Source organism: Anopheles coluzzii, chromosome 3 (assembly GCF_943734685.1).
Source record: "Anopheles coluzzii chromosome 3, AcolN3, whole genome shotgun sequence".
Taxonomy (NCBI): Eukaryota; Metazoa; Arthropoda; class Insecta; order Diptera; family Culicidae; genus Anopheles; species Anopheles coluzzii.
The window spans coordinates 22,817,634-22,840,500 of NC_064671.1; the positions used below are offsets into that span (position 1 = coordinate 22,817,634).

The following is a 22,867-nucleotide window of genomic DNA, read 5'->3' on the forward strand; positions in this document are numbered from 1 at the left end:
GTTTCGATCTTCCATACGTCCGCACACACGGGAGGGAGTCAATATCAAGCTCTACAAACGACAGCAGCTTTTCTTTGTTGTGTTGTGGCTTTGTAATGCTCTCTTCACATGAAGCTCACGAACGAGGCGTACTGGAAGCTTAATTAATTATCAAGTTTTTGGGTTGTCGAATTTGGCTTGCGAGTGCTGCTTCTTGCCCCACCCGCTTATGTGCCACATACTGCTGCAGAAGTTGAGGTTTCACACATTTAGGAAATACAGGCAGCAGAGTTGAAAAGGATTTTTTATGCTTTTCTTTTTTTTTTGTAAATGCAGGACGTTCCACAGATTAAGCCAATTTTCGTTTTCTTTTAAGGAATGTGTCTGTATCCATTTTGTTTTATTACCATGAAGAATGAACGTTCATGCTGGGATCGTGCAAAAACTGGGTAAGATCGTTATAAATTATTTCAGTTTGTTGTGGTCGTGGTTCAATGATATAAATTTTAGCCATTTACTTAAATTCGTCTTTGTGTTATTGTAATATTTTTAATAATTATTTTTTTTTAGCGGCGATCTGTTTATTTTATATAAATAATACAAATAAATAATTTCAATGCAACTCAAAAATATTTAAATTAGAATTAAATTTTAATTAAATTAGAAATTAACAGAAAACAATAGTTTACAAAATACTCCTTGCTGTCTTAATATTATCTTAACACAAATTCAAATTTAAAGATAATAGATACTCAATAATTAGAAGATTTTGTGATTTAAAGTTAAACTGCCAGTTCTTATATAAAAAAAATAAAAATATTAGTTTCTTTAACAAATCAGCTGAACCAAAATATAAATTCAAAAAGTTTAAAAATGCTCCAGCAAAAGCTCCTGCTCCTCCTTCGCCAAAAACGGTCCCACATTCCACCGCCCCGCAGAACACATTCACCTACGGGAACAAAATGTGCGCACGCCCCTACCGGTACGACAAGCGTGGTGCGCACAGTACCGAGTCCACACCGAGTTTTGCGCGCGCGCGCGAATCGGAACCGACCCGAAAGCATCGACCGAAAGCGCTCTGCTATTGGCGTGTGCGCGCAGGCGGCAGGCGGCAGGCGTTGGGGTGGAAATTATGTTAAAATATAAAAATAAAATCACCCCGGACGGCGTCCGAATAATTCAGTCGTTTTCGTCATTCGCTAGCGCGCGGACGCACCGGAGACGCGAGAGTTTTAGTTGGCATTGCGGATTAGATCTGTGTTTTGCTGCTGGTGGTGCTGCTGTTGCTGGTGCTTCTGTACGGGTGTGCAGTACACAGTGCGGTTCAGTGAACAGAGTAAGCATTAGTGTGTGTTTTGTGGATAGATGAAATAAAAAAACAGGTGACTAAGAACGAAGCGCTCTACTAATCTAATACGTGTTACGGGCGTGGGAAAAATTGTTCCCGAAAAAAACCACCGGACAAACTCCCGCGGGAACACTGTGGGTCAAGATTTATGGGATTTGATAGAGCACGGCCAAATGTGGGTGCACATTTGAATAACAATCTTTGTGGCATGGTATGTTACTGTGGTGAATGTGTTGCTATGCGATTTCCCGAACGAGTGCACTAGTTCCGTATGTTGCGAAACTTGTCTATTATAAATCGCTGTATGTGCAATGGTGAATTCATTGTGAGTGGACATTTGAGTGTTTTAGTGATTGTAAAGGTCCTTTTTGTCCTACAGTTTGTATGTATCTGGTAATTTACAGTTTGGGGATACAAAACTAGAACAAATATAATAGTTTATTTGATTTTGTAGAATATTTTAAGACAATTAATGCAATTTCCATGTATTGAACCATAACATCAGATTGTAAAACAAATTATTTGAAGTTCTAGAACCTCTTGCCAAAGTGTCGCAAAAGCTATAAAAACAGCAAACGGTTAGCAAAACTCCACTCGATCGGACATTTTAGGGTGCTACAACGCCCAGGGATGCATCAGCAGCAGTAGCTGAAAATGTGCTTTGAAATGTAAAACAATTCGCCAGCAGAACAACCGATTTAAATGAGAATGCCCGTACGTTCGCTTGCTTATCCGCCAACCGCTCCCGTACAACCGACCCGGGCACGGGCTCGATCGAGATGGGAAGGTTTTATTGACCTTGCCTCTGCATTTGCGCCACCCCTCTGCGTACGGAGGCATGGAGCGAGATTGCAGAGAGGCAACACACAGAAGCCACCGCAACGCCCTGCTCGAATTTAACGACAATTATTCACATGATAATTAGAAGCATTGGATGACAACAAGCGAGCGCGAGCTCGTTCGTTTCACCCGGCCAGAACCGCAACCGTTCGAATCCCCGGGTGGGGAAGCGGAGGTGGAGGGATCTCTGTTACTAGCGCATCACACGTAACACAAGCGCAATGGTGCACACACTCACAGGGGGTACACGAACCGTTGTTAGCTTCTGTACTATTTTTTACGAGAAACGGAAGAATTAAGACACCGTTTCGTAATGTTTGGCAGTGAAAATTTTTCAAACATTTCGAGCCCCGTCCCAGCATTTTTTGGAAGTGTTGAGAAATTTTCTCTTCCACATTGGGGTCAATGCTGGACGGTGGAATCTGCTGTTGTGTGGAATCGTGTAGAATAACCTTGACAGGATTAGGAAAGAGTTTGGAAATTCTAGAAATTAGAAATCATCAGGGTGTGAATGGGGACGATTCGAGTGAAATAGATTCGTAGGTTGGAGGTCAGGTGCAAGTGATTCAATACAGGCCGGTAATTGTAGCGTTTGCTATGCATAAACTAGAAGTTGTTGGTGGCATTTTGCCATCGATGCGCAATAATTTGCAGAAATAAAAGTATAAATATATTCAAATCATGTTCCAGACAGGATTATCTATTTTTTATATCCTACACTGTCGGTACGATAACGGGAAACCTTGAAGAAATGTGATTTGATTGAAAAGGATGAAGCATAACATTCAGATTTAAAAAAAAACTCTAGTTCATACACTATTTATTCAAAATATATTTTTTAAACTAGCCTTATTGAAAGCTATCTTAATATCAGAAGAAATAATGAACAAATGTTTAGAATTTCTAACAAGTATATGAATCACTTTTGAGATTCGCAGTAATTATGAAGAAAGCTACGTAAATAATATTGATACACAATATTCTTAGATTAGAATGTGTATGGAGAGCTTGTTGAATAAAACAACAAATCTAAATCGTTCTTAACATAAATCTTAACAAAATCAAGACTACCAAGAATAACTGTATCAATATCGTAAAAGTTAATATTAACAAGTATGATAAGAATTGCATTTCAATTTATCGCAAAAACTACTCAGTAGGAGTTGATTAGCTTGAATAGTTGATCTAATGTAATAGATTACCATTGATTCTAAACCCAAGAGTATCCTTCTGAACAAAACAGGGAAGAGAAACAATTTCACAAACAAATGTCAAAGGAACAAAGAGTTCACCTCGTCAATTCCTCGTTTATATCCCTCAATACGGATGCGACAGTACGCAGATCGGTAACAAAGCCTCCCGGTATATGCCCTTCAGCAGTACCCTAAATCCATGCCATAATTGCCCGGTTCAGCCCGCAAACCTGTCATAATGAATTCGTAATCCTATATCCCCCTATGTTTCGATCGCCACATAAAACAACGAAAATCGTAGCCTGCGCTTGTGGAAGTGCCCCAGAGGAGGAATAAAAACAAATACAATCCATCAAATTTTAACATATCAAAAGAGATGTCTGACCTCCAAATGTTTCCTCGTTCGATGGCACTCCAAGTTACGGGCGGTCTCTTTTTGTTGGTTTTTCTCTCTTTGTATTACTGTTTCGCGTACCACAATTTAGCCATCACGCTGAAATGAGGGAAGTCGATTCTGTCCAAACCCTTCCAAATCCTACCAAAGCGGGGAGTTCAGCCCTAGTCCGGTGTTCGCGGTGACGTCGAAACGTCTCGTGATGGCCTCATTTTAGTGCGCTGATTTACAACCTATCACCACCGCCACCACGTCAATTCGTCATGGGATAGGATCGACAAGAGTTCGCACGATCCCATTTGCAAACAATTCTGTAGGGCTCCGAGCCCGTAAGCTGCTTTAGGAGCGTTGACTTGGGAGGGTTTCCCACAATCGAAAAAAAATGAAGAGCGTTGATGTAGAATAAGGACAATAGTTTCTAAATTAAAACATCATATTACATGTGTTACTACAAAGCAACTTGCAGCTCAGAAGGGAACAAAAAGGTCCTTTACCTTACTTTAGTTTTAATTAAATCTCTTTTTTCTCCTACTCCACCTTCCTCCTGCTGTCCCATCTCCCCCCCCAACGCGCAGCGTGCTAATTGAAACCACCCAAGATTTTCCATTACTTAGTCTCCCGTTCTGTTTCCCGCTTCATCCACAGCGCTCTTGCAACGGTATTGCGAACAAAATTGAAGCAAACGAACTGCGACCGGGACAGGCGTAATGCCGACGACAGGAACGGGTTCGTCGTCTATCGCCCGGTGACATCGTTTGAATGCGACCACGTTTTGCTTGCTACGAGCAAACATCTACAGCAGCAACAACAACAAAAAGAGAGATAAAAGCAGATAGAGCCGTAGATAGTGAGTAAATTAAAATCATAATTACCACCCATCCGTCCCGATGTCTCAACGGTGAGATTTGCCAGCACAAGGTAAGCAGAGGAGCGCCAAGTTGGCAATCTGGAAATGTGATCACCCATAGGCCTAACGGGAATTGGGCAGTTGTTAAGACCATTTGCCGTGTGTCTTAGAGAACGCTACGAGCCGCTTTTTGTTTCGTGCAGATATTGTGGGGCTAATACGTTTGATCGTAGAAATCGTACCCATCACGACCCCATAACCGGACGCGAACGTCGTACAGTAATATCCGGAACACGGTCGCTCCGGCTACCGCACCGTACCTGACCTTGATCACGTGTACCGAGCCCAGGGTGGTCAGTGTGCGAAAGTGGTTTGACCGTGCGGAAAACATAAACAAGGGCAGCTAGCAAAAAAACATTAAAAAATCTCAACCCGGTTTTTGGGAAAAAAGGTTACCCACCTCCAAAAAAAGAAAGACTTTCGTGGACAGTTTTCACGTGTGCGTGTGAGCAGTGCCGAAGCAAGATTAATGGGACTGGAACCGTTTCCAGGCACGCAGCAGGGGAGGAACCGTTTCGAATTGCCGAAAGGAAGCAATTAAAAGAGTCTTTTGTATTGAGCTAAGGGCGCTGCTAGCCCGTGTCCCGAAAGTTCGCGACTTTTGCGCGTGCCCGTACGACTAAGTTGTGAAATCGCAAGGAAACCAGCAAAACAGAACTATCTAAAATAGCACAACAACACACAACGCCTAGCGGCGGCCGTCTAGCCTGCAGCACAGCCTCCTTGGGATCCCACCGTGGGCATCAACGGACAGGGAGAGGTTGTCTATGTGAGCAGGTGTGTGCAGGTGGCACGGGAGCCCAGTGCCTGCCGACTGGTTGATCCATTTTTGGCCTACCTCATTATCATCATCGAAGCGCAGCAGAAGAATCGAGCACAATTGGGCAATGACGGAAATGGAAAGGAAAGTGGCAGTCATCGTCGGCTATCAGCTGCGATTGTTGCTGCTTGCGGTGACTTTCGCCACAGCCATCCAGATCGATAATCGGCTCGTACAGCCACAGCACGGTAAGTTTGGTTTGACATCGTTTCGGGATACACCTAACAAGTGCACTGCTAAGGTGGATTAAAAATGCGCACAGTAATAAAGGAAAGTAGCCAATTGATTTTGAAGTATTTGTATCGGGAAATTAAAAAATCTAATTGATTCTGCTATGCTTAGTTTATCTATGTTTCATAGAATTATACTGACATTATGGAACATTAATAAAAAACATATTTAATATTCCACAATTTTAACATAACAAACTTCTTAAGGCATATCTATCAGCAGATATCAACGATCAAATAAAGAAACAAAAAACATAGATTTTGTTATCGTTGTTTGCATCCATTTTAGGATTCAATTTTGGGATTTTTAAATGATAAAAAAATCCATATCAAATGATTAACCTTAATTTAACCATTTTAGTATAACCTATTCCTTATATTAGAGTACTAAAGGGCGAAATAAAAAATAAGTATACTTGCTATAGAAATATAGCTTGATTATGATAAAAATCACCCAAAAAAGTTTAAAAGATATAAAATTCTTATTCTCTAACATTTTCTAACGACTTACATTAACATCTCTTCATACTAAACCTTCCCTAGATCTAGTATTAATTATGGAAATAGTAGATAAAATGCACTTAACTAAGCTTAGAATCCCTTTTTCACATGATGAATAATAATAAAATATATTTTTTTCATCTACAGTCTACATCTACAGTTGCGTAGATCCCTATTTCTTCTCTTAAAATGTAGCAAAAGTATGATTATAAATATATTTTGTGTAGCTTTTAAATTTCAATATCAATATAAAAGTCTTCTAAAAGAGTTTTAAAAAGCTTTTAAATTTTTAAAATATGTTAATGCTTAATAATATATCATAGTAAAAGTAATAAATATCTACTAAAAAGTAGATAATGATAGTGTCCTAAAAGGCCTGATTAAGAAAATGGATCATACGATTTAATATCCCAAATGTTGAGGGCCACATTACCAAAATTTTAATGCTACTAAAGTCATCATCCTTACCCACGACTAACGTTCTGCAAGCAAACATTTGTATCCATTACATCTGCGCACCACGTAATTGACGTCTGTAAACATAAACACAATGCCGCCCATTACAACATAGAACGCCGCTCGGTGGGTCACTTTCACTTTTCGATGGTTCCACGCGTCCTATCGCTGCACCGTTTAGCACCACCGTTCTGATTCATTAACTCTCGTCCCAGCACGTACGTACTAACGTGGCGTAGAAGCAGCAGAAGCAGCAGAAGCACCCGTATTACCGGCACAATCACTACCATTAGGGTACGCATTTAGTATCGTCCGAAGCACTACAACCAACACCCCAAAACGGCAACAAAACACCGTCTGCTTACGTAGTGCGTTTGGCGTGTGCCCCGGTGTTGCGGGCGCCCTAACAATGGTGGACATCCGGTGGCAGCGTCGGTGGCAGGTGAACAATGATCGGAATGGGAATTCAATTCGATTGCATAATAATTCGCCAGCTGGGGAGGGTTCAATTCGATTACGCGCGGAATGTGCGTCAATAGTTTGTTTATACTTTGGGTTTTTGGGGTGTGTATCTACGCTTAGAAGAGAAGTCTTTTTCGTTTCGAGTACAACTTAATAGCGATGAGACGAAATATTCGTGCCTCTATGGACCTTGTTACCTGTCGGTGCTTAGAAAGAGCATAGATTAACCCATAATTACTCTACTTGTACACCTTTTTTTTCCTCTGTAAACCCCGCCACGTTTTCCATCGATTATTGAAGAGCTTTAATTGCGCACGCATGATGCACTTTGACGAGCTAATTACAATCATTTCCGTCCTTCGTACCCTCTACATTCTTTGCATATGTTTTTTTCTCTCCCCTACCATGTCAAATTGTAGATTGTTTCGAGCGGATAGCGCTCGGTGCGATGCTGCCGTTCGAGAAAACGTTCCGCAACTCGGACACCAACTCGCTGAAGATCTGCGAAACGCTCTGCCTCAACGACAAGGAATGTCAAACGTTCGCTTTCGGGTAGGTGAAGTGTAAAAGCGCACCGTTTGCCGCTGCCTAATCTTTGTCTAATTGTGCCATTTTTGTGCCTGTTTTGTGTGGTTGCTTGTGTGCCGCTTTCAATTTTGCAGCATTTCCGGTCGGGGCAATGGTACGTGCCAGCTGTCGGCGAACACAATTGACGCGACGAAATCGCGCCCGGTCGGTACCATCTTCGATCCGGACTTTGATCTGTACGCGCGCAAGTACAACTGTTTTTTAGATGGACCCACCAACCCGCCACCCAAACCGGGAGGTAAGAAGTAATAATAACCATCTAATAATATAGAAATACTAATAGGTATTAAATAGTATGACAACAGAAAAAAAGCTGTTCATGTAGAAGTCAGAGACAATGAATGACTTTATTAATGCTTATTCCATGGAAACGTTATTCTTGCTTCATAGCAATCCCATGCTTTGTGCATTTGAAATAGGGTCTGACAAAGTTAACAATCGATGCCTCAAAGAAAAAAAGCAATCATGTAGCATTAGAGGAAGGTACTCTGATACACGTAGTTATAGGATTAAGTCTTAGAGATTAAAATTGAAGACTTGGAGGCAGAATTAGGCGGCAATGGCAGTAAGAACCAAACTAAATGATTACATCATCTTTTGTAAACTACAAAACATCTGGTCAGCGGAGACTTCCAATAGTCTTAAAATATTTAAGAAAAGCTATACAATTCCTCAAACGACCACTTATAACTTGCTAAAATCGAGGACCATTTTCAGAGCTTTCGATTTAATTTACGCTCAAAGATGTGATCATGCAAAATCAAAGATCAAAAATTATGCATCATCTTGAATGCTTCTATAACAATCACAGTTTGATTTACTTGACTTTTTCAAAGTTTCTTTCATAACAAAAAAAAGTAAATATCCTTCTGAAAGAGTATACTAAAACTTTGTTCCTTGATTTTAGGCCTGGGTATCTTCCCCAATGGTGAACTCCAGCCCGGCGGCGGTCCACAACGACAGCCTCCACCACCACCATCAGCACCACAACCACCGAGCGGTGGTGGTTTTCCTCCGCCAGGCATCATTGAACGTCCCGGTCCACCGGTGTTCGGTCCACCCGTATCATCCGCCGGCATCGACGCCCCAACCACTGCGAACGGTGGGTTTGTAGACACCTCACGACCTACCAGCGAATACGGTACAACCGCACCGGGTACGACCGGATACGGCCAAACGAACGGTGAAACACTGCCCGAAACAACGGCACCGGCCGAAGAGTTTTACACCACGAAAGATCACTCGAATCCGTCCAGCGGAGGTGGTGGTGGCAATGGAGGTAATCCATACCTTCCAACAAGTACAGCCGCCGGACCACAGTACAGCCTGGTGACTGGGGAACGACTACCACCAACCCAGCCCGGTGCAACAATGCCCAATCGTGAAGGTGCCACCAAGTACCCGCCAGACTATCGGCCCACGTACGGTGGTGGTAGTGGTCCTTCCAAGCCCGCCAACTATCCTTATCAATTCCCAATGCTGTACGAAACGCACTACCCACTGCCAAACGATAAGAATGGCTATCCGGAGATTTACGCCCAGAATGTTCCAACGCTGGACAACAATTATTTGCGCCCAGAGTACGGTGGTACGAGCTTTGGGACGAGACCTTCGGCACCGGCCGGAAGTACACCGCCGGCAGGACCGTCCGGTGGCTCTGGATATGGTGGAGTTGTGCAAAGGCCAAGCACTGGTGGAGGTGGTGCTGGTAGTAGTGATTACAACAACAATGGTGCTCACAATCCTTCGGGCCATCGTCCATCGAATGGCTATGGAAATGATGGAGGGCAAATACATCGACCGTCTTCACCGGGAACTAGCGGGTACGGTGGGCAACCGGTACGACCCTCGGCACAAGGACCTAGTTCCGGCCCATCGGGGTACGGTGTGGTACGTCCAGCTCCAGCCCCTCCTGTAGCTCAGTCTGGTCCATCAGCGGGAGCAGGATACAACGTGCACGAGCTCGATCTACATCCACTCACCATTTCCAAACGCCGTAAGTTACTGCTTTATCCTCTTTTTTATTCAAGGTGTACAAAGATCGTAGCTCCATAGAAGAACACAAAAACATTTAAATCTAAAGCAACACAAACACACCGCGCCCACTGATCACCGATTGCACAATTATGATGCTACTTGTTGGGCGCATACAACGAGTAGAATAATTACCACACACCGGGTTCCGATGTTCTGTGCTGCTGAACATCGCTTCAAGCGCACTGGACCGTACCGGTGCGACATTCGTTCCCCCATTTCTCACCACCGACCGCGGGAGTCGACCTACCCGGACCACGTGGTTTGAAAAATCTCATCCATCTGTCTATAAAGTGACATTTGTCGCGCCATGTTGCACATGTGTGATGGTGCATGGTGGAGTATACGGGCTCAGGGGGTTCGTTGTTTGATTAATGTTTGCATCTCATGCGATATTACAGTGTGTGCGGGTTCAATGCTGCATAGCCGATCGGTTTGCCGTACATTCGATCAGGTGCAAAGTGACCCACAAACAGGTCTGCATGCAGAGGTACGATGAATTGGACCAAACGGAAGTGACTTTGAATGGGGCAGCGCTGGTGAGCTTTTGAGTTCATTACCAGCTTTAGCGTTGGATAGAGAAAAGTGGTTTTAATCTGATGCCTTTTCAAGATAATTCTTAAAAGAATTGATGATCCTTAAGGCGACATTATGAAGTCGTTATGATTTAAACTTAATATTTAAGTAAATTATTCTTGCAAGAGGGACTCTGTAAAAATTTGATTTAACAAGTGTTAGATCCAATTGATCTGACGAGCTTAGCTGAGGTTTCTAAATTCCTATAAAGTTATAAAGCTAGGAACTCTTCATACAATATTATATATATGTTATTGGATCGTCAAATAGCTGAATTTCTGATAGGAAATGTTGTCTTTGAAGTTCATTTTGTAGATTCTTATAGAGAGAAACCTGTTTAATAAAATAAAATAGGCATGTTTATCTCAAAAGTCTAGCTATCAGATCATTTATTCATTTATTCAATAATTTTGCCTTACGAATACAACAAGATCTTAGAGGTCAAAAATGACAACAATATCAAAACACAATAATCTATTTTGAAGTCTCCTTGTCTTTAACTACATCTTTTATACAACTTTTATCATGAGGTACTTTGTGAAGACGTAAAGGAACTCTTTGGAGTCGAGTGAGAGAGTTCTCAGTGTCCTGATAGCGATCAATATCGCAAATAATCACTATCAGACATTAGGTTAATGTATTTTTGTGATTAGAAGCATAATTATTTGATTCAAATTAAGTCTAAAGCTAAAATATATAAAAACTTTAATCTACAATTCAACATTTACTTAACTATTAGAACATACTGATCTTTTCCCCTAGACATTGTGCTCAGTGTAACCGGGATTATCAATTTAATTATTTACGTTTTGAATGATTTATAGCTTTAGTAGATCACTATCGAATTAACACAGTGTTTACTCAAATTGTTCAAAACATCGCCATGCCTATTAGACACTCACCAAACACGAAAAGTTCTACAACAATGCAGCTCGGTACACAGTCGGCTGCAAAACAGAGCAAGGGCATCACGCTTGACACAACGCCGATGCAGAGCAGCACACCACACTCCCATACACACACAAACACTCCAGAATACACACATTTCATTGCCATTAAGCAGGGTAATTGCTGCGACCATTACCGGTGGTAGGTATGAACTAGAGTTCACACCCTGCACGATCGAAGAAAACCGGTGCACATCCAACACCTGCATAGTGGCTTAGTGAAGGGCTGACCGAGCGATGTACACTAGTTTGGGACAGGAAGAGCACATCTATTCAATTATGACATAATTATGAAGTTGAGTAGCATTCAGTGGAGGGCGTAGAGGAGAGAAGATGTGAATTGAAGGGAAAATGAGTGTTGGAGTGAAACATGGTGACCAGTTGTGAGATCGTGAGGATGTTTGAGTATATGAAGAGTCATTTCCTATTTTAATTTGATTTTTTTTTTTACGAAAAGAGTCATCGCAGACCTCTTTTAGGTCTAGGCTAGTATATAACTAGCACAAAGAAACTGATCACTTCTGCAAACGAAAGTAAAATATGCATACTCAGGGATTGAAGGGCTCGTTGTACTTCCGCATCACGTCACACCGGCCACAGAGCGAATTGCGATACAACAGTTTCATCTAGCGTTTTCTTATACTTTCATCATCGGTCAGATAATACTATTACGTTACTAAAGGGAAGCTTGTTAGCTCCTCTTTCTTTCTTCTCAACGGTGCATCATTTGCATCTGGTAAGAAATGCAGCCGACAGTGTTTGATCGCTCTCGACCTCTCCCCAACAGCTGACCGTTCGGGGCTCATATGTGTTTGTGTTTTGTTTGATGAGTTTATGAGCCGCAATGAAACATAAATTTGAAGTCTCTCCCGAGCAGCGGCACACGAGCGTGTCTCGCATCTTGCATGCACCAAACGAACGATTGCCAGCCAGCCACTGCAGCGTGATGCCGGTTTTCGCTTACGACACTTACACTACGCGCGGTGTGAACCGGAAAAGTCAACCTGGCTGGTGTTTCTGCTTCTGCTTCGTCTTCTAGCTAAGTGAGATTTTCGCGCTTTCCACGGATTGCTTCACCTGTGGCCAATGTCCGGAGGCGCACGGGGTACGCATCAAGCGTGCAATGTTCTTTGTTGTCTTAGCGTCCTAGTGTGCGTCCTACGGCCACAAAGGGTCATTACTTTGGGTGGCGACTGAAGCGGCTCTATTAGAGACTCTGTTCGCCCGCGGATCTGCTTGAAAGACACACAACAAGGTTGATAAACTCTACATCCGGGAGCAAGGAGAAACAATGGCCACCCGGCACTGACGATCCTTTGCTGCACAATGATCTGCACATTTTTGTTAGGTTAAAGTGTGCTAAAAATAAACGAAATTCTATCATTTTGTGTTACATTTCAAACCAAAGAACGGCTCTGTTCTAACACATTATAGCTGTATGTATGTGCACTTATAAAAAAAGGCACACCAACGCTGGCGAGACAAAACAATGGACCTTCACCCAAAATAATACAAATTAGCATAATTTAGCTCCTCGTTTGCCCTGCCCCGTCCGAGCATGATCGAGATGTGGTACACGTACAAAAAAAAAAGCATGCATACATACATACCTACCCGCCTTCATTAACCTCTAACAGTTCCGATACAGATGGGTATCTTCCTCGTGTTTTCATTACCACGCGCACGCAAACCACGCACGCAAATGGTTCACCCCGCTTTGCCAGCGAGCTTTCGATGTGACTAGTGAGGGCGACAGGGCATCCGGCCTCTGCCTGGGGGGCAGAGTAGATGGTGCGAGCCACTGTGAAGGGTGTTGACATATAAGCTTTGTAATATTTATTACCAAATTAGTTGAAACAGTTTAACTATTGTAGATGTCTGAAGATCATCCACAGAGCGTGCGAAAAGCAGGCAAAATCGCAACTTGTAGTGTGATCATTATTAATGTTTAGACATACGATCGCCATTTTTTAAGGCTTCCAATGTCTAATCTTTTGCTCAAATCAGTCATTAGCAAATGACAAATTATAGTGCCTATGGACGCCTGACGCCTCATCGAGAAGGTAATCGATTTCCGAAGCCACATCTTGAGGCTCCTCAACCGTAACTGTCATGCTGACATGCTGAATTCGAAACGCACAGTTTGACGCCGGCTAGCCTACAAGGGGGTAGGGATGATCGTCACTATGCACGAGTGCAGGAAAATTAATTATTCAATGTCTCCATGGTTGGTATGAAAACAAAACACATGAAAAACAAACCACTCGATCGTTTGGAGCATGGAAAAAAATCAAATTTACGGTTAACTGAACCGATTCGGCAAAGACCTTCAATGGCTTTTCGGCGTCAAGAGAGAGAGAGAGAGAAGTAGAAACAAAAAAAAATGTTAAAGAGATTAACGCACGATCAGTATTAGACCAAACAGAGCGAGAGAGATTCATACATTCACAACAAAATTTACCTTGATGTGTGTGGTTTTTGGTACAAATTTAATTAACGCGCCAAGCACCTAACTCGCCGCTGCTTAGGCATCTCTTTCGCACGCCTGTGCAGCTTTTGAAGCTGTCAGAAAGCTGAATTCCACCCGTCCCCGCGATGCTGTTTTTGTTCGTCCAATTTTCCACCAACCCAGGGTGGGAACTGACGTGCTACCGTGGCACGCTGTGTGCTACCCCGCCAAACGATCGGAACGATCGGAACGATTCGATCCCCACCACACGCCATTTTCACCATTCTAAATTGCACTGGAGGAGCCGGGAGGAGAGGGGGCCCTTTTTTGCGCCAGATTTGCTTCGCGAAAATCCTAAACTTCACTCAACGCCCGCAAAGGTGGTTGCACAGTTTCGTATGAGCGGTGGAGACGTTCGCATCGCTTCTCTACATAGCAGCCGTTTGTGGTTGGCGCAGCTTCTTGCGTTTGTGTTAGCCTGCTAGGGAAGGAGCTGCGTAGAAGCTCTGCTTGTAGTTGTCAGTTACAGATCCAGGCAGATAGCGGTGATTGGACTGTGTGCACCGGATATTAAACGTGATGCATCCAGCGTACAGTGTACCAAGTGCTGCATTTATACACTAAAAAAAATCAACTCAGTGGACAATCGACATCCTCGTTGTGTGGTGAAACCGTTTGTCCAGCTTATCGCCCGTCAAGCAATTGCATCTACCGCACACAGGTCGTTCTATTCGATTGGTGCATAGAATACAAATCATAGTTTGATTGTGCCGTAACTGTGCTGCTGGATGCTGGCCCGTAGTGCGTATGCAAATGTGGTGCAGTAAAGTACAGCTGGTGCTGATCTAGAGTGAATCCGTGATCTGTGATCGTTAAAACGAACGGCCAGGCTTCTGTAAGGTGTCGAATTGTGTGCGCGCACCCCGTCTCGATCTGTGATAATGGTGTTCGACGTTTCAAAGGCACTGATAATCTGTCTCACCATATCGGGGTTGATACCGGAGTACATTACATCGACGATCATCATTGTAGAAGATGCGAAAGGTTAGCGAAATTTGTTTGGTTTTTAATGGCCCGTTGCTTTCATGTCCTTCAATACTTCATTTATTACGTTTGGATTAATCTCAGAGGTTTTCCATTACATTGTTCACAGCGGCGTGGCGTGCGATACAAAATCATTACCATTTCATAACTCATACCTTAGTAAATGAGGTTTATAATTGAAATATCTCATGTTTCTTAGCGCAAGGAGTTCGTCGAACAAAATTTCATCGTTTTCAAACTCAAAATTATTCTTCTTTGCTTGCAAAATAAAGACCAAGATTTTTTTATCTTAAACAGATGTCAAAATACAGAATTAAACTGGACAATGGTGAAGTTAAAGGTCGTTACGAACAATTACATTCTAACTATTGTACACTTTCAATTTATTTAAAAAGGAAATTTGTAATTTTGACGGAATAATATCAGTAACTTGTCTAACTTCAACACCTGTTTGTTGAAATCAGATATCGATGATAAAATCTTCATATGTACATCCTGAAATCCTTTGAAACCCACAAACAAGTTCCTTAAAGATGTGACATATATATCTTCGAATAACTTGATCAATTATCACTTTCCTAAGATAATTTTAATATCAATTAATCGAGAAACTTTCAGAATATGGCATAATTTTTAGATCTATAAAAATATTCTTGATTTAAGGTTTTTTTGTCCGTTTAAGTCATTGAATTCCCCTTGAATATTGGGAAAGACACCAAACTATACAATATACTCAAATATTAACAATTGCGAGTTAAAGTATTAACTGCTGGAGGTTCCCAAAACTTCCAGATAATTATTTTTGCGATGGATGGTTCCAACTCGTTCAATCAACGAAAATTGTTCAAATACGTTGAAAAACGTCGTAATCGTTTGAGAGTTCATGATCGACAAATGCTCCATTCGAAATAAATGTTTTAGTAACTATCTCTGGCCAGTAGTAATCAGTTCTGGAAGATGCATGTCATTCTTATTTGAAAACTCCCGTCTTAAATCTGCTTTTCTCGTCTTTCGTCTTATTTCAAACATGCTTCTCGTCTTCCATCTATTAAAACCAAACTGTAAAGGTATTTTTGCCACAATAAACTGTAGCGAAATTACTTCCTGCCATCTAAGCAATTTTCTTCGAAATCTTTTGGATGATCAGCAAATTGGAATCCTCTTTTGTTAGACACAATTTGACAAATTTGGACCTGAACAAAATAACGGAATTTCAAAGCGTGAAAAATATAAACAGATTGGCAAAACATTCACAATACCCACAAGTGTTTATACAAGTGGCAAAAATAGACCCAGATTTATAGATATTTGTTCAAAATAATAGATTTCTCTGCTGAGTCATGAAAATGGTTTCATATTTTTAGAGCCAGATATCTGGTTGAGGTTTGAAAGAACTGTTACGAAATAAGACTATAAATCCTGTGACCAAATCGGAGTAGAAAAATAGGATATTTCAAGGTTCTGATAAATGAAGTTTCGTGAATTTTAGCCTTCTATAATGTTGCATCTTATATGATAAGTTCAAAGTCCAACGTATATCATTCATCAAATGATTAGTGTATCAATCTACCACTTTGACACTACTAGAATGCTTATGATTCGTATTCTTATCGAGAAAAAAAATATGGTCTACAACATTTTGATGTTAGCGTAATGATAGTAAATTCTCCAAAACTGACTATAATCGTTCACACTTTGCTCTACGCAACGTTTCATCACAGATTATGTACGTTGTTAAGCTGTATTTTGATAAAACTGCCTCAAGTCTATATGTTGTAAAGAGGCCCTTTGAAAGAACGAGAACATATTGGTCTCCAAACAAGACTGGACAAAAACATGACTTAATACAATAAAAAGTATATTTCATCTTGGCATTTGACACTACTTACACACACGCTCAGAACCTCCTGCAAAGAGCGAAGCAAGGTGTTGAAATCGTCATAAAAATCTGTACAAACGTGGCAGACCGTGTGTTTTGATTGATTGGCTGATTATTTGCAAATTGTTTCGCACAGGGAGCGGTGTAAGCTAGTACCATTTTTCTCTGACCATAGAAGAATAGCTACGGTGACAAGCAAGAAAAGCAAACATGACAAGATGCACAAAAACAATCGATCGCGCAAGAACCCTTTTTGTGTTTTTGTACCGACCCACCGCCATCGCCCGAGAACAAACAGAAACTTCAAACCGGCCGGTGGTCCAAAAATCGGGCTAACAAACCGTTGCCATACCGTTTTGCGTACCCGTACATGAATAACATGAGCGCGAATTCAATACGCCCATTGTGTGCGCTCCACCACCCCATCGGTCGGAGATGCATGCAACGAAATTGCATTGTTGCAACCGAACCTGCAGAACCGAGTGTGCACCATTGCGACATTGCACGACAGCACATACGTGGCATCGCGTGTACGGGCGCTAGGCGTTACTCCCTCCCAATTTGTGGCCAATAAATTCTAGCCACCCGTATATGAACGGCATCCAAGAAAGGTAGCAAGAATAGCCAAAAAACGCAACAAAGTTGAACCTTCTAAGAGAGGAGGTCATCAACGATGCATGACACGAGGGGGGGACTGGGTGTTTTCGCAACCACAAACTACAAGACATGTGTATTGCTGTTGGCATAACTTTATCTCTCCCGGTAGCATCTTCAAATCGCACAAAAGCGTGCCAACTGCCATCAGCGAATTATTCTATTCTCCAACACTTCGCGTCGAACATAAAACAAACCCAAAAGAGGAAATACAGTCACTTCCCGTCGTGAAGGGTTGTGTCGTTTCCGGGTTCTTTTCAATTCAGGCTGCATTAAAACACCAAATCTCCGAGCTCCATGAGATGAGGTCACAGTTTGGGCAGAGCCGTCACATCAACGATCATAACTACCGCCAGTTTATCTCAAGCTGTGTGTGTGCTCTCACATTTCTTGTTATGCATTGTTTGGGGATGTCTTATGAATACAATGCGTTTTTTTATGAACGCCCCAAAACGCTCTTCTTGGTGATCTTGGCCATGAATTACTAGGCCTAGCTCTCTAGCTGTGTGACCTAAAACTCGGTGGCCCGTTAAAGCCTTCCCCCACGGCTGACCGTGTACATCTTCCGTCAGACACATTGAGATGGTGTAATGGCGATAGTAATGATCATAATGATGATTTCCAAGCGATCATACATGATCACCGGTCGCAAATCGGAAAGAAAAATCTGGTACAAGCTTCTTTGAGCGTAGTTCTAGCGTCCTCACTTAACCTTCCGCGGGAAGTTGATGAAGTTTGCAGATAATTCGTGCCAATTTTGACGTTTTGCTACTATCTTCTCCTACCAGCGTGCTATCGTCGGGTGTTAGCCGGCAAACGGGTCGCCCCGCACTGGGTAAGGCGGACGCTGATCTGTGAGCGAGTGGAGGACTGTCAGCGCGAATGCGGTGACGAGAGGCGCTTCTCGTGCGAAGGCTTCAACTATCGGTAGGTCATCTTCAAGAGTTTCACAGTGATAAGAGATTAAATTGGTTTGTTTTCTAACAACAATAGGCTGGATCCTACCGGCCGTGGACAGGGCGATTGTGAGCTGATCGATCAACCGCTTTCTCAGATCGATCTGTACTCCAGCCCGCATCAGCGCGACTCCAACCTAATTCGGGATGCCGACTATGACTACTACGAGCGCGATCGTAGTGCCAGCTCCAACTGTCGGCCGAGCTGTAAGGATTGTATGCTGAAACCCTTCCGACCGACGTTGGAGTTTGTACGACCCACGACGTACCGGCCGCACCATCCAGAAAGCTACAAACCCTACCCATCCGAGCATCATGCGTACGAGGAGGACCACCGGTACAAACCGTCCGTCATCACAGCGCTCGACAAGTACCGACCACCGATGTACCCAAGCAGACCGGAGTTTGAGCGTTACAGTCCATCTTCCAGTTACTATCCTCCACCACCACCGCTACCACCGCCAGCATCAGCCCCGCTAGACTCCTACCGACCAGCCCCACCGCCCTACAAACCACCATCGTACGGTGGCAGTGACATCGATCGCTACGGAACATTAGATCATGGTTTCTTCAAACCGTACGAAACGCGTCCCGACTACCCGAGACCGCTTCACCATGAAGACATCCGCCCGGCGCATCGTCCACGCCATCCGTACGAAGATCGTGATCCACCAGCAGGACACCCGGCACCACCAGGTCCACCATCGCACGTAGCTACCGTGCAACAGTATGGCAGCAAGCCGAGCACCTTCATACCGTACCTGATCGGGCAGAACATACACAAAAACGGTGGCATTTACGGTGGCTCGTACGGGCCGTCGTTTAACGTCGACTCGTACAAATCCATCTCGGACTACTGGGGCCTACGGAATGAAATAAAACGCTACGACAGCCCATCTTTCAACTACTTCGAGCTGCGCAACGATCATCACTTTGATGACAATAATGTCTGGAGCTACGGTGGCAGTAAGTATGGCTACGAGGAAGATCATCATCTACTGCAGCATCCGTACGCGGTGGAGCATCACCGACCGTCAGGCTTTGGTCCACAGCAGTGGATACGCCGGCCGAGCCACGAAGAGTGTTCGGTAAAGTCGAGTGAAGGTTTCCGACTGCACAAGGGTGTGGTGAAGTACGCCCTCAACACACCGACCGTGATTGAGTGCGAGCGGATGTGCTACTCGGAGACGCGGTTCCGGTGTCACACGTTCAGCTACCGCTATTCGGCAGTGTCGCGTGAAAACTGTCTGCTGTGCGATCGGCCGTTCAATTTGCTGGACTTTTACGCCGACCTGGAACCGGACCGAGACTATGACATCTACTCGATGAGCGATGATGCGAAAACTTGCCATCCCGAGCTGAACCATCCCAGGCGGGACTATAATGCGCGTAAGTTGGGACCTTCCGGAAGAAGATCTTCTTCAATTGTAGCTCTATATGTATGCTCTATTCCGTTTTCTTTTCCAGAGTGCTTTATAAGGGTGATTGATTCGGCGCGATTCTTCAAATCGATCGTGCGTGACTCGCTCACCGTCCGATCGATCGGTGAGTGCGAGCTGGAGTGCATCAAGGCGGCCAAGTTTACGTGCCGTGCCTTTACGTACAGCTTCGGGCCGAACGCGGTCAATGCGGTAATTGACAATTGTCAGCTCTCCGACTGGCCGGTGCGGGATATGGACAAGGACCGGCATCTGGTGCCGGACGAAAGCTTCGACGTGTTCGAGCGGGCCAGCTATGGGCAGGGCTGCGAGATTCAGCCCATCATTGACGATAAGCACAGCAAGAAGTGTAAGGGTGGTTGCTTTGGGATCGGGAGGAACGATTTTACACGCTTTGCTTTTGTTTGCTCATTCCAGTCTGCTACCTTGGGTATGGATCTCCGGCCAAGCTGCTTTCTTCCGCAATTAAGAAGGTCACGTCGGTAAATACCGAGCTCGATTGCAAAAACGAGTGTGTCCGCTTGCGCGAGGGAACCCATTTCAAGTGCCTCTCGTTCAGCTTTAGGTAAGCAGCACTTTCTTCCCTGGTTGAGGGCAATTAAACTGTGCTTAGCATCAATTTTGAGTGCCCGCATAAAAAAAACTAAACCACTTTTGACTGACTCGTTTCTGTAGCGCCCAAGCGTCAACGTACAACTGCGAGATGTCGGACCTGGACCAGAGCGAGCTGAAGCTGGGCGTGCACTATGCGCACACGAACGATCGGGACTTTTGGCTGTTCGCGTGGAACCCGTTCGACTACACGTGCCGGGACAAGATAACGACGATTAGCGGTGGCACTCGGGCGAATCACGACCGCCGGATAGACGTCCTGCGCGAACCGGGTAATGGGGGCCGTAACGGTCGGGCTGGTGCTCGCAATCGCACCAATGGCATCATCATCACTACCAGCACCAATACCACCACCCTTACCACCACCACCAACACCAATGTCGACCGTCACCGGGACGAACGAGACAAGAACACCGACAACATCATGCTCACTACTACCAACACTGCCACCAATCGTACCATCGACCACACTCCGACCACTAACTCCACCAATTCCAGCTTCATCATACTGCTTCATCCCGCCAACCGGACGGCAGCCGGCACCGCAGACGGTAGTGATGCACGATCGTCGTCGCATGCTTTTAGTAGACGCAGTAGTAGCGCCCCGAAACTGGCGCCCACTTCAACCGGATAGAGCCGGATGAGATGATGGGGTCACGCTTTAATGCTAACACATCTAGACCATCTTCATCGCTAGGCTCAGCTTCAGATATTTACTAGCTAATAGTAGAGCAAGGCTTAGTGCTACTTAGTTGCTTACCCAGCTGCATTAGTCGTTAGTGGACGTGATGCTCCTCTCGATCACGATCGTGCTCATGCTTGCATATGTTCCGATACTTCTTCATCCATCCCAGTGTAGTGTGTACTGCTTAACCTTGCCATCAACCTTGGAGTCGTCCTATGTGTATGTGTGTGGTACTCCATCACTCATCAGCCTCTTCTGTCTTCAGCAACACCTCCAAACACGCACACTCATTTTCTGCAAAACCTTCACATTGGTGTACCTCTGTAAAACACACACAAACACAAAAAGCAAACATAACGTTATATCTGTGTTCATTGTCTGTTATTATCAAACCATCCTACTCCTCCTCCTCCTCCTCCTCCTTCTACCACCCCTTCGCTCCAATAAAGGTGATGGAAGTCGGCGCCAGTATACCGTGTCGGGGAAACCCTGCCGCCTCGGTACCAAGTGCGAGCGAAACAAGATCACAGGATTTTACTCCTGCGAGATCGAGGGTGGTGAGATTGGTTCGTGGGATTACTGCTGTAAGACCGAGCATCCTTGCGGCTACTCGCATGGGTTCGACTATCCCTGGTAAGGACTACAACAACAACAACAACCAAAACCCACTGTTCCTTCCAAAAGACCCCGGGAACAGCCCGATGCGGGTTATTGTAACACAGCGCACCACGACAAGCGTCCGCTCTCGGTACACGGGCACGTGTGTTTACGGAATCATTGTTAATTTCATGTGTTTATTGTAACTTACCTTAATTTGTTACTCAATGTTCTGTTTTCCAAATCATTATGTGTATGTGTTGTACCCTACAAAAAAAAACAAACCTTTAGTATACACGTAGTCTACCTCGTGTCTCTTAGTGTGTACCTTGTCCTGTTGTATCTGGTTTGCATTGCGCCGCTCCATAAAGGTGGTTCCTCCTTTCAGCCTTACTCACTAAACACTACTCTTTCTGTCCCCATCTCGCCCTCCCTCCCTTCCCCCCAAAAACCCCGCACAGGTGCTTCGTGGGTGATGCCCCAGATCAGTGGCGCAAGTGCAGCGATAAGTACTTCCCCAAGAAACAGCACGATACGCGTTATCAAGACGCGAATAAAAAGGGTGAAATCTATCAGCCACCACCGAAGCCGGGAGGACTGAGACACCTGGACGGGGACGGGGTGACCGCACCGGCCGAACTGTGGCCCGTCACCTACCTGTACGAGAAGGGACCGCCGAACGCGACCGAGATCAGCAACCACGTGATCGACTGCAAGAAGGACAAGTGCTGAGAGTGCGCCCTGCAGGACGACACACCCGCAAACATACTCATACTCGAGCGAACCTTCAACCCTTCCCCAACCCCCATTCCCCTTCGGCCAAACCGTGTTCCATGGGGCACCGCGAACGAGCGACTAAAGTGAAGTAGTACTTGGAAAGTAATGGTAGCGTTAGGTTATTAGGGTAAGAGCTGTCCAAATGGGGGTCTGGTGATGCTTGAAGGTAAGGCGACCCATTTGCGACAGGCGCAGGGAAGGACACAAAAACACACGGTACACGTTGCTGTACTGCGGCAGTTAGGAGTTAGGTCTTAGAAGCGTTAGCTATTAATCTTTTAGCGTACCGCCCGGTCAGACCCCGTTCGTCTGAAAGCTCTATTCTATTTTGGAGAGATCCAACCAGTTTCGTCCAACAGCTAACATTCTTATTGTGCTTCGAATTGGATTTTTTTTTTAAAGCAGCTTGTGTGAGGTACTAAAACGGAAACCGAAAAGAGCAGATTCCATTACAACCAGCTCCGTTGGGGCTGGGCTTGTGATAGACGAACGGAGCGGAC

The 22,867-nt window shown here is 44.2% G+C and overlaps 1 protein-coding gene across 4 annotated transcripts; it reads left to right on the forward strand.

Moving 5' to 3' along the window:
- The first annotated feature begins 1,132 nt into the window (after positions 1 to 1,132).
- LOC120956629 (uncharacterized) lies at positions 1,133 to 22,367 on the forward strand. 4 transcript variants are annotated; one of them, XM_040378271.2, is made up of 12 exons: positions 1,133 to 1,361; positions 4,400 to 5,669; positions 7,550 to 7,682; positions 7,793 to 7,956; positions 8,626 to 9,714; positions 18,090 to 18,228; positions 18,295 to 19,646; positions 19,725 to 20,045; positions 20,114 to 20,261; positions 20,372 to 20,580; positions 21,443 to 21,626; positions 22,052 to 22,367. In XM_040378271.2, exons 2-12 carry the CDS (start codon positions 5,549 to 5,551, stop codon positions 22,320 to 22,322), a joined length of 4,131 nt encoding a protein of 1,376 aa, XP_040234205.2. In that variant the 5' UTR covers positions 1,133 to 1,361; positions 4,400 to 5,548; the 3' UTR covers positions 22,323 to 22,367. The 4 variants fall into 4 exon arrangements, with proteins under 4 accessions (XP_040234205.2, XP_040234204.2, XP_040234203.2 ...); XM_040378270.2 differs by having other exon boundaries at positions 1,133 to 1,325; XM_040378269.2 differs by having other exon boundaries at positions 1,133 to 1,315.
- The last annotated feature ends 500 nt before the right edge of the window (positions 22,368 to 22,867 follow it).

What these genes read in the sequence shown, in the direction of transcription:
- LOC120956629 (XM_040378271.2), top strand. Translation starts at nt 5,549, where the DNA reads ATGACGGAAATGGAAAGGAAAGTGGCAGTCATCGTCGGCTATCAGCTG. An exon ending in TGCGAAGGCTTCAACTATCG is followed by an intron (nt 18,229 to 18,294) that starts GTAGGTCATCTT and finishes TAACAACAATAG; the next exon opens with GCTGGATCCTACCGGCCGTG. An exon ending in TGCCTCTCGTTCAGCTTTAG is followed by an intron (nt 20,262 to 20,371) that starts GTAAGCAGCACT and finishes TCGTTTCTGTAG; the next exon opens with CGCCCAAGCGTCAACGTACA.